Source organism: Parasteatoda tepidariorum, chromosome 10, assembly GCF_043381705.1.
Source record: "Parasteatoda tepidariorum isolate YZ-2023 chromosome 10, CAS_Ptep_4.0, whole genome shotgun sequence".
NCBI classification, from domain to species: Eukaryota; Metazoa; Arthropoda; class Arachnida; order Araneae; family Theridiidae; genus Parasteatoda; species Parasteatoda tepidariorum.
The window spans coordinates 64,497,413-64,510,783 of NC_092213.1; the positions used below are offsets into that span (position 1 = coordinate 64,497,413).

General features: G+C 25.6%; 1 protein-coding gene across 4 annotated transcripts in view; it reads left to right on the forward strand.

Moving 5' to 3' along the window:
- The first annotated feature begins 1,237 nt into the window (after positions 1-1,237).
- Positions 1,238-13,371, forward strand: part of LOC122270414 (uncharacterized) — a 118,140-nt gene continuing 106,006 nt past the window's right edge. The window contains exon 1 of one of the 4 annotated variants that reach the window (XM_043047651.2): positions 1,238-1,834. Coding sequence is in view for 1 of the 4 variants with exons in the window: in XM_071186092.1 (XP_071042193.1) it covers positions 1,406-1,667 (262 nt within the window). In the remaining 3 variants the exon portion in view is untranslated. Of the gene's footprint in view, positions 1,927-13,371 lie in introns of all 4 variants that reach the window. The other 3 variants (XM_071186093.1, XM_071186092.1, XM_071186094.1) reach the window with 3 other exon arrangements.

Here is a 13,371-nt window from a genome sequence, read left to right on the forward strand (position 1 = left end):
AAATAAATAATTAGTAAAATGATTTATATTAAAAAAAATTCGTGGATTTTATTTAGCATGAATTTTTTTTAATGAAATATAAACTATTTAGCATGAAAAATGAATTTCTTATGGATATGCTTAACTAAAATAATATTGTTTAATATTTATATATCAGACGAATTATAAGCGGTATATTTTTTTCAATGTAGCATAGAGGACTTGATTAGTTAATAAATTAAAATTACAAATACTATAAGCAAAATATATCAAAATTCTAATTAAGCTAAAAACTAAAGGTTTGTGAACGTTTGTGAAAAATAGTAAAAAAAAGTATATTTTTGATAATTTTATAAAAATGAAGATGCCTTCACAATAAAATTATAATGTACCAAGACTTTTTCTGTTTGCTAAATGTTTATATAGTCTCTGAAATTTGTATAATAATATTTTTAATTCATATGTTCATGTGAACTACGTGATTTAAATGAATTGTGTTAAAATTAGCATCAATTATGGCTCCTTGAAACTATTATTTAAATAGGCTATATTTGTATTTATATAAAATTGAAATATAAACAATGTAAAATAAGTATGGATAACATTATAATTTTATTAGTGGAAGTTTAAGCATATAAGGATGAAACGAAAAAGAAAAATATAGATATGGAATATAAAATATAGATGATAAAAAAATTTAGAAAGTCTATAATTAGTTTTCACCCCTTTTCTTAGTCACAAATAAACGTATTTTAATCAAAAGCTTGAGTAACGGATTAAACTCTTATGAGCTTGTAGCTCTAAGCTTTGCATGAGATGCGATTTGATATGTGATTTGAAATGTGATTGAATTTAAGCAGAGCAAATAAAAAATTTTGCTATGGGTTAAAGAATTTTAGAACTAGACGATGAGTTCAATCCCATAAAGAAACACTGTTTTGAGGAAATTAATTTGAAGTGAAAAATTCAACTACTTAAGAGAACAACGTCTTTGAACGATCAATTGTATCAACATTTTCCGAAACAAAAAAAAAGATAGATATGTGCGAAATTCAGAAATAGGCAAAGACTTGGAAGAATGATCCTTCTAAAGCAAATGGAGCGCGAACTAAAGAACAGCGAGAGAAATCCGGATGGTGTAGGAGATTGTCCTACTGACCCTCTCTCCCCCATTTCATCATAAGAAGGACGCGGACGTTGAGGTCGTTGGCGTCGATGGCGCTACTTTTGGCTGCATCTTTTGATCGCCTAAATCGCCATCTCTTCATCGGAGTAACCCGGGATCCGGCGAGATGGTTGGCGTCGGGTCCTCGACCATGTCGTGCCCGGGCAGCTCGTCGATGGGGCCCGGTGGCGGAGGCTTCGGCGGGGCCCCGCCGCGACCCCCGCTCCTCATCCGTAGTGGGTCCGCGTAGCGCGTTTGGACATGAATAGCGCTGCCGTGATAGGTCGGCAACTGCGGCAACAGCAGACGACAGCAGGCCGAACCTCAGGACCGCTGTGTCCGCCGTCCCCCCATAAGGGACGGCCGCGAACACCGTCCCACCAGCCCTACCACCAGCAACTGCCATCCCCTCCATCGGCGACCACTCATCAACAGCAGCAGGCTTTACAGGCACAGCCGACCACTAGCCTTCAGCAGAAGCAAAAGGACCAAAAGCAGCAGCAACAACAGCAGAAGCCAAAAGGTACACAACTCTCCAAACCTCTACTTCCATCTAAACCTCAACCTGGCTGGATAATCTTAAACCTGATTGACACTTGGATAGTGTTATTAAAGTGCGCGAGTGTTTCGCCTTAAGTCTACCAGCTTTTAGGAAGGTGACTTAGGCCTTTAAAACCTGATTGGAGAAAGGTAAAAAATTCCCAAACCAAAATTCCAAAAAGGATGCATGGATTAAACCGCATGGATAGATCCAAACTAGCCTAGTTAGAGAAATAATCCAGGTAAAAACAGTGGTTAGCAGCATCTTTGTAAATGTAACAGCAACTTTTCCCTTTTAATAATAATTTTCCCTTTATTTCTCACTCTCTCTAGAAAACAGATGCATGAAATTTTAGTCTCTTTAAATGATTGGAAACATTATCACAAACCCTTATAATAAAACAAAAACGTTCACACAAAACTCTCATTTCTTTTTCCCCATTGATTGAAAAGAATTATTTTAATGCCCTCTGGATCAACCTTAGAATCAATCTATCTCAACAGATTCAACATAATTGAATCATTTCCCTTTAAGCCGATTGTAAATCTGGCTTAAAAATGTCTAGAAGTAAACCAAGAAAACAAAAGATTATAATATTACTTTAAAACAAATTATTTGTTATAATTATCAGCGAAATTTAATCAGGAGAGCTTAACGATGGTTTTGAGTGGGTGCAATTAAAATTTTTATTATTAATATTTTTACCATTAGTAAGGATAAGTTGAAGTAGTTGCTGCTCATTTTAAATGAATGTAGGCACTGTAAATAATAAGATAACTAAAAACAATACCATAAAAATGATATAATGTATTCTATAATACTACACAAACTTGCTATATTTTAAAACAAATATGAGATTACGAAATTATAAGGTAAAGAGTTTTAATATTTCTTCTACGATAATAATAATACTAAACAACCGCAATTCAAAAAATGTTAAATACAGTAATTTTTGATAATACTGCAATTTTTTTCTAGTTAGTTTCATTTTGTCTAATTAATGTTCTCTTTTACAATTCATTTCCAAATTATTTATTTCTTAGGAAATGCCTAAATTGAGATCGTCTAAAAAATAATGAAAAATTATTTTAGTATATATTGTATTGATTTCATTTTTTTTGTTACAATTTCAATAATTTAAATGGTTATTATTAAAAAATATTGCTCAAAACTAGATTTAATTCATAGTAGTAATTCATTTAATTCACAGTATTATTTGTTTTATGAAAAAATTTTAGGTTCTGGAAAAATAATATGTGGTTATTAATTTGAATTCTTTTGATTTTTTATTTATGAATTTTTTAAAAAATATAAATATAAACAAATAAAATTTCACATGGATCATAATAATTCTAAAATTTAAAACAATTACTCAGCCATCAATTGAAAACTTTAACTGAAATAGTTTTTAAATGTTACAAATTTAAAATCAAATGTTTTTAAATTATCTACAATTCAATTTATATCACCTAACCAATAATTAAAACATATACCTAATACCCTAACCTTGATATTTTTTTAAGATAGTAATTTATGAGTCATACAAATTTAATTTTTTTTAAAACAACGCTTTTCAATTTTTTGCTAGACGATATTTTTAGAACTGTTAAATATAATCAAGCCTAATTGGAACAGATAAATACATTTTAACATTTATCTAGTGTTGAAAAACAAAACTAATTGATTAATACTTTTGCATAAAATGTGCATAAAAATATTTGCAAGTCTACTGAATGATTGAAAGTACATCTTAATACCCTCTACGTGAAAAATGATTTCAACATCAAGAATAGAATTATAACTAAGTAAATATCAAACCCTTAAAATATCTTCAAAATAAAATATCAAGGAATTTTTTAACATGTCTTAAAAGATTACATGTTTAAATGTTCCAGATACTTCTAATGTTTAGTTTGAAATTTTACGATCATACTTTGATTTAAATTAACCTAAATATTAATCGTTTTTATTGCTAGAAATTTATAATAATTAAAAATAAAACTTGATTGAGATAAAATAAAATTGTTTGCATTTTCATTCAAAACTCAGTAGTAAGAAACGGATTCAGCATATAAAAGTTTTTATTTTTACAATTAGATAAATTTCAAAGGATATTTTCTCCTGTTTTTTAAGTTACAACATAATGTACTAATGCCTAACGTGATTTTCACTGCATTTCAAGCAGGTTATTTTTAATATCTAAGTAAAAATTTTAATGATAATATGATTTTGTTTTCTTGAATTTGTAAAGTTGAAGTAAATTTAAGTCAAAATTTTTATTTAGAAAATATTTAGATAAGTATTTAGATAAAACTTTGTCTTTGGTTTGATTAAAAATCTTTCAGATTTAAAATATGAAGTTATTAAAAAAAATCCCTTAAAATTTAGGGCATTGTGGACCTTTTTTCCCATTAAAAACTCATTTTGTTTCGAGATAGAGAACACTAATACTTAGATTATAATTGGTGGTGTTAAAGTTCATATTATTATTAATTATTAGAAAATACAAAACAAATTTTATAAAATTAAATTTTATAAAAAGTATTCGATTTCAGGAGTTCGAAATAAAAGTTTAGGTAACATAAAAGTTCATATTATTATTAATTATTAGAAAATACGAAGCAAATTTTATAAAATTTAAATTTTATAAAAAGTATTCGATTTCTGGAGTTTGAAATAAAAGTTTTAGTTAACATAAAGTTTTTAATTTGTTGATGCAAGCTATTAGGAGTAGAAATTAATCTACGAACTAAATCATTTATATTAAATATGATTATTTTTATTTTAAGTCGAAATTTCCATTTTAAATATTTGGATTATAGATTTTTTGATTCAACTGATTATTTTCTGACTACTTTTTTCCTTTACTTTTGTTTCAAATTTCTAAGAGATAAAACAAAATTTATGAATGCAATATTGAATGTGTTTCTATTATTTATATTTTGTGAAATCATACAAAATCTAGCATATTTTTTTAAAAAAATATGGGCGTCATATATTGCAGAAGATAACATTCAGCTAAAATAGAACGCTGATTTCACTTTCCTTTAAATTAACATTACACATTTTTAACTATATTAGGTGCTAAAAGTTAAATAATTTCTAAACTAATATTTAAATAAAAAGCAAATGTTTTCCTTTGCAAGTAATGAAAAATATTTGATTTTAAATTAATAAATAGTATCTAAAAATTATTGATTTATTTTTCTGTGAATTAGTAAAAATTTCTCGTTAAAGATTTTTGCAGCTCACTTTTTTATTTGCATGATTTAATTTAGTTTACTGAAATGGGTTGTGTTAGATATGCTATAGGATATGGAGCATCGCATGCGTTATAGATCTTCGAGTTAGAATCCTGTTTTTAATACAATATTAATACATGTAGACTTAGATAGTACTAGAATTTTCAAATTTACTCTTTTTTCTATTTTTAACTATTAATATCTTGTTTTGAACACTTTTATATTTTAAATGTTGAAGTATAAACATATTATATGCTCCAAAAATCTTTATGAAAAAAATGTATGTATATTGTTCGAACACATAGTATTTTAAACTATAGGCTATACAGATATATAGATAAACATTTTGAAAATCCTATTTAATGCGACATCTCCAAATACTTTTAATTCGTAAAAAATACAAAAATGTTCAATTGTTTTTAGACAACATTTAAATTTTCTATTCAACATAATTTTAAATCTTACAACTTTTCAGAATCAGTATTTTTAACACAAACAAGATTATTTTGAATAAAAGTAAAATATGTGTTTAAAGTATGTTTTAGCATCAAAATTTGCTTAGTAAAAAAGTGTAATACTGGAAGCAAAAACGAATTTTTTTTATCAATTTTTTATATGAAAATAAATGCATAAATTAGAATAACCCCATTCGGCAGATACATTATGACTTGATTTCTAAAATATGTACTAATTTAGAGTTTCTACTAATGTAACAAAAATATTAATATTTTTAATTCTTTATTAATTCATATCGTCAATATTTCTGGCGTGAAAAAATATTTTTTTGTTCGTGTTAAAGGCTTAAGGTTGTTACTACTATTCAAGATAATTTTAAATAGTTGATTTCGTACTATTTTATTATTTTATACTTTACACCATGAACTTAATATGGAAATAATAGTTGTACATAGTTTATTAATAACGTACATACTATATTTTAAGTTTTTATGATTTGCTTCTTGAAAATCAAAATTTATTGACAAGATTGTATATATGTATTAATATAAATTTAACGAGATATTAATACTTAGAGAAATATTGTGTTTAAAAAATTCTATTGTGTTATAAACAAAGGAAAAAAATTCTATAAGTAATTCTGCTTTCTGCTTATTTTAGAGAAATGCATTTTCTCTTAATTTTCATGAAACTGTGACTGAATAATGTAATAATTTAATATTTTCAATCTAAAACAAAAATTGTTAATAATTAATAAAATAATTTTAAATGAATTTCAATAAAAGCTTAGAGCTTGAATGATAGTATCTGTAAAGATTGTATGACGATTAAAGTTCAAATGAGTTATCTATATAATCTAAACAAAATATATGTAGAATCTAACTTTGGAGTGAACAAAAAATATCAAAAATTATCTATATTTCAAGACTTTAAAATATGATATTTTAAATTTAGAAATGCAAAAATATGAAAACTAACAAATATTATAAACAGTATCTGTGTCTGTGAGAATCAATAGTATCTTTATATAACTAGTGGTTCTAAAGGCAGACACTATTGTGAATAAGTTCTACTGCCACATTAAATTGAATTCACACTCATTGAAATTTTTTTTCGTTTTTATGTAGCCAAAATTATGTTTCTTTATGCGAATACAGATATTAGTTAATCTCTTATAAATTTATCGACATTCCACGTAACTTAATGCACATTTGTTTACAATTATAAAATAAATGCTTCATAGAGATATTAACCTTTAATTTTGCTTGAGAATTAAAACATTACATCCCTATAACAATCACAGTCTTTATTGAACAAAAATCTGCGCTTTTACTATGAAAGGAAAGTTATTTTGAAATTGAAATTCGTTTTAAAATAAAAAACTTTAAAAAAAATTATATATATATATATATATATAAGCGTTTCAGAACTTCTAAGAGGAGTAGGGNTATATATATATATGTTTAATACATACATATTCAAACAGATTTTAACATTTTGCATTTATATAACAAACTATTCTATATTTATTCTATATTTATACTATATTATATTTATTCATATTTCCTGCAGCAAATGAAATTATTATTAAGGAGTTTGAATAAAATGCTATTTAGATGCATTAATCAGGCATTATTTCGAAAATTTCTATTATTCCAAAATTTCAGGCGTTATTTCCGAAAATTTAACAACCACAGTTCTATTAAGATGTGCAATTAAAAGCAAAATTTGCATCTTTTTAACAAATCAAATTTCTTAAATAAAATTGATTTTTAAATTAAAATAGACTAATTCTTTTAATAAGATTTATTTTATATCAAACAAAAATAATCAAACTAAAATGTCAAACAAACATGTATTTAGCACATAAATATATATGCAAATATTTTTTTTCGTTCGTATTGTTTGAATTTTCTTTGTTTTGTAAATATATGCATAGGTTAATTTGTTTATAAATTTATTGATATTACTCGTAACTTAATAAACTTAAATGTTAAATTAAATAATAAATGGTAATATTAATCATTGTATGGAAATATCAATTTATAAATATGAAATATCAATTTATAAATATAGCAACGTATTTTATTATAAAATTTAAAAAATATTTTTAAAGAATTTTATCATATCAAGGTAATTCTCAAATGCAATTAGTATTTATATTAAAATAAAATACATGGCACATAAAATTTTTATTGTATCAACTTAAAATAGTTCTAACAAATAAATTTTTTTTAATTAAATATGTACTTAGTATAGTAAAATTAAATTTGTTTATTCATTTTTATGCATAATTATAAATATAAGAATATATTTTCCATGAATGCTAAAAATTTTATTGTCTAGATGTCTAGATGTTAAGGTGTCTAGATGATCTAAATATTAAAATGTGTCTTAACTTTTCATTTTATATTTTAAATTACTCATCGACCTAAGTTAAAAATATATATTGAGCATAAAAACCATCTTAAAAATAAGTTTAAATTTTTAATTTATTATAACATCTCTGACTAAAATACGATGTTACATAAAATGTATCATTTTTTCATTATAAAAATCAGTATGTGTAATAAAAATCTGTGTATCTTTCGTTATATATATGTATATATATAAAAAACTTTTTATTTAAAGGTTTAGCATTTAAGGTATTTTGAAATGTATATTTTGAGGTTGATACTTTTTATTTTTTCAATAATTTACCGAATTTAATGTATAGTTAAATATTTTATATTGATAATGTTAATTATCTTGCTTTTAAGAGAATTTAATATCATGTTTAATAAAACAGATATTTCTCTAAAAATGTTAGGTATAAAAAAATTGATTCGTAATGAAATCTTCATATAGATTGAAATATTTCGTAAATGTTTTTAAAAATATTTATTTTCACACACAGAAAATAAGTATGTTTTGGATAAAATAGAAAAATTATCTTGTAATATTCTATTTTTAGATAAAGGGTGTGTGTTTTACAGCAAAGGAATTTTTTTAATATCGAATGTTATGGTACAATTTTAGAAAATATATTTGCTAAATATTATATTAAAATGCAGCATTCAACCACTTTTCGGTATATAAAAGCATCTGGTTTCGAGTTTTAAGTCATCATAAAGTACTGAAAGTGACACATTAGAATAGTTTTGTACTACAAAACGTTACTTATAACTTAAGAATGTTTCTAGAATTTTTGCTTCTAAATTACTTCTGACAGATTTGAAGTTACAGGAAATATTTCATTACATATAATTTTTTGAGATCAAAAATTTATAGTTTCTGATAAAAATTTCTTTGGACTATCAAGTAATAATGAACTGTACTTAAAGTTTCATAGGTGTGAAACCATAACAGCGGGATGTTATGGTTTCAAATTTGTTGATTCCTGAATAAGTCGCTAATTTTTACCATATTATCATGTCAATTATATTATCTTAAACTAATTAAATATTTAATTTGATTGGTAATTTATTTTGAACAGAAACATAGTTCAATTTAAAGTTATTTGAAGATTCCACGAAATATGCGTGATATTATCTTGGGTTCTTTGGAAAGTAATTTCGTTTTCTACCAACAGAGAACTGCAATAGGTTTTAGTTGGTGCCTTTCCAAATATGAAGAGTGAAAAAAAATCATTTTTGGTATATTTTCCTATCGAAAAGATAAAAATGCTTCGTCTCAAACAAGAATAAATTATCCCCTGCAAATGAGAAGATGTATTGACAGTATGCCAGTGCCAAAACCTGTTGTCATTCTTCAATTTTGATTCTGAAGATGCACCACGTTCTGGAAGGCTAGTTGAGGCTGATGAAGACCCAATAAAGGCATTAAATGATGCAAATCGGTGAATAACAGTTCATGAGGTAGCGGATAGATTAATTTTATCGAATTCATCTGTCCATGGTCATTTGAAACGTCTACGTTTAATTTCAAAGCTAAACATATGGATTCCTTATGCTCATACAGAAAGAAATTTGTGCCGTTGCATAGACGTTTGTAATTTGTTTCTCAAACATCACAAATAAAATGATCCATTTTTTTCTATTTTGAAGACGAGGAAAATGGTTTCTTACAATATTTGTTCCGATCTCGACAAAAGTTTTTAGATGATAAACCTTTACTTCAAATGAGAAAGTGAAAAATAACCTGGATCAGTTTTTTTTATCAGTTAGGAACAAAAATTTTGTGAGCGGGGAAAAATTGCTTAAGGTATTGGACCACAAAATACAGTATGTTCCAAATGAAGCGAAATCCAGAAAAGAAAAACACGGAAAAAAGGAGAAAAGGAATGTTTATAGAACACAAATAATAATAAATATTTGAATTCTTGTAATCTGTCTATTGACAAATTAAGCACGCTTGACAAGATTATCGAAGAGATGAATCAACTTTTGTGGGAAAGCAGTTTTGATCTCTAGTTCAATTTTTGCTTTTGGTAGGGCGTTAGATGCCAGATAATCTGTGCACGCAACATTTTTAAATATCTCCATGGAATACAGTCTGAAAGTGAGAAATCCAGACTTAGGGGTGGTTACAGTCTGCTGGAAATCAGAGCATCTCCAAAAAACTCTTTAAGGAAAGATATGGTTGACTCAGATTTATGGATACTGGCGCTATTCTGATGAAATCATCGGCGCCTCTCTGAGTACATAAATATTGCACAAGCAATTGCCCTTCTTTCTATGATGCTATTTCCTCATTTTTCGGAGGTTGCGTTTTATTTGAGACATACTGTATAATTCAATAAAATATTTACTCACTATAAGAAATCGTCTTTTATTTTTAGAAAGAAGGAAGAAATTACTTTCGGAATAACCCAACAGTAAAATGTTTAATAAATTTTTCTTAAAATCTAAATTTTCAAGCCATTTTTCTCTTCGGTATTCAAAAATAGAAAAAAAAATACTATTTTGCTGTCTCTAATTTGATTTTATGAAGTGAATTGATAAGGATCTATAAAATTTGTCATCACAATTGATAATAATAAGCATTTCGTTGTTTGAAGAAACTATAGATGAACAAAAGTAAAAAGGTAAATCTTGACACGATTTCTAATAAATACAAGTATGAAAGAATAAGAAATTACTTTATCTATCATTTCATTGAGACAATTTGGGGGGGAGGGAGTGAAATGATGGATGGTTGACGCGATGTGTCAGTAACTAAATGACTCAAACTTATTTTAGTGATTTAGATCATGAGAATTTTTTGTTCTCTTCCTGGTGGTAGCCATTTTGTTTTGTAACTTAATAGCCACCAGAGTAACATTTCGTGAATAAAATTTTTTTCTTCTTACAATTTTTTTCTATCATTCCACTCATTACTAATATATAAATGTACGAGCATTCATTTATATAACATATTAGTCTTACAAATTTATTTAATATTATAATTCATTTAACTATACTTACGTACTTTTATATTATTTTTTTTATATTTCTAGTGACCACTTTGTTTGGAAGGCATGTTAAGTTGAATTTTCATTTATGCAATTATTACTTTTTAGAGCATTGTTCATTTGCCTATTTAATACATACAACATAAATATATACACGTACTTATACGTATTTTTACATTCTATAAAATGTATTTACTTGTATAAACTTGTTTAATATTATAATTCATCACTTATACTTATTTATTTACAATGCATCTCTTAATATTTTGGTCACTATTTCGTTTGCAAGACATAATGAGTTACATTTTGATTTATTCACTTTTTGATTTCCACAGCGTTGTTGTTTTACATAAAAATAATATCTAAATATATATGCATTTACTTACATGATTTATTTGTTCATACAAATTTATTAAGTTATATAATACAATTAATTATATTTATTTAATTTTTAATTTCTTCATAGAAACCATTTTGTTTTATAAGACATCTTAAGTTATGTGTTTTCTTTTATACAATTCTAATTTTTTACAGCTTGTCGTTGTGCTCATTATTTGTAATATAAATTAATATGAATCTATTTACTTATATAATATTTATCCTCATGTAAACTTATTTAATCGCGTAATTTTATGTAATTATATTAATCGTATAAGACATTCAATTATATTTAATTGTATAATGTATTTAATTGTATTTTTTCTGGTAGCAAATTTGCTTTAGAGGTTAACTTAAGTTACACTTTCATTCATGTGATTTTCTTTACTCTCAACAAAGTCGCTTTGCTTATTCATTACATATAAATATAATTCATTTTTATATGATATAAATTTATTTAATATTGTAATTATTAAATTCACATTTATGCTATCATATTTTAACACATTATATATTAGTCTATGCATGCTAATAATGCATATAAATATTATTAAAATATTATAAAAAAAAGTTACAAATAGTATCAAAATTATAACTTATGTTCTTGAATAGTGTTAAAAATAATGACCCACAGTAAGTATTATTTATATATCATTGCATATTTATAAAGCTGTATAACATATTGATTGTTTAATATATATTTACATAATTATATTTACATAATTATATTTACATAATTATATTTATATATTAACACATGCACTGTATAAATTTGGCTAGAAGTAGTTTTCACCATATTTAGTTTCGAGACAAATTAAAAAAGTTTTACAATTCATGCAGTTACATTTTATATTTATTTTTTCACTGTTATAGTTTATTTATTAATTTATTCGTTTTTTGTGTTTTTGTTAAGGGACAGCACGCATTTTCATGTGCATAATAATTAATTTAATAGCTTCATTTCAAAAGCATTTTGTTCATAAAGCAAGCTCATTTTTAGTTACATATTTATACTAATTCTTTCAAATAATTGTTATTTTGTCAATTTCACATCATTTTTTGCTCGATAATTACAGTTCGGTACTTAAAACTGCATTTGAAACTAAAACTGTCACAAATACATTCTCTAAGATAAAATTGTTATAATTGCCTTTTTCACTATTGAACTGTAGTTATCGTGCAAAAAATTATATAAAGTTGTCAAAATAATTAGTGCGAATATATTGCTAAAAATGGGCTTGCTTTTTAAGCGAAATGTTTTTACAGTGAAGATATTAAAGTGATTCTAATGCATAAGAAATATGTGTTATCAATAAGCAAATATACAAAAATAAATAGAACAACAATTGTGGAAAAAAAATGAAAAACGTGATTACATGAACTATAAAGAGTTTAGTGTATCTCAACTCCAAAATTGGTGGCAACTACTTTACATCAATTTTTGTACTGTGTATAATTTACTAATATTGTATAAATACAATATTTGCGTATCATATGAATGAAGTAACTTAAATGTTTTATTACTTTACTGAAGTATTCATAAGAAATAAATCATGACGCTTCTATTAAATACCATTTATATTTTATGCGTGAATAAAATGTTAAAGCAATACTCTTATTTGATTCACATATGTTTAGCGCCAGAAAGATTGAAAATTGCTGTATATCTATAAAATATGAAGGGACTAGTCTGACCTTTCCCAAATTGTTTGTATGTAGATCAATTAGGCACCCACAATCTTACAATATAAACTTAACTGATTTAATAAGAAATATATTAGAGAATCGGTTATCAAAACTCTAGGGCATTTTATTCGATATGTTTAACGAAAATATTTTATTAAACGGAACACTGACTTTTCAATGATACTTATACATTAGTTTCTTAAATAATTGAATTTCCTTTTCCCTAAGTATGGTGAATTATATATGAATATACTGAAGATATGGTGAAATACTCTTTTTTTTTAATGAAACGGGGGTACGGGTATGCTTGCAAAAGCATACCTAAATCCCAAACTTACCTGGCGTTATAGGTTACCTTCCAAAATAATTTAGGGACTCCTTTAGCCCTTCTCGTCATTCTAGTCATTAAGTTCTCTAAACTGAAAGAATTCCTGATTAATTCCGGTATGAAATACCGTCATTTTGGATGCATCATCCCTTAAACCCAATTAACGGTAAATCCAGCTTAAATAGTACTGCAAAAAAAAAGTCC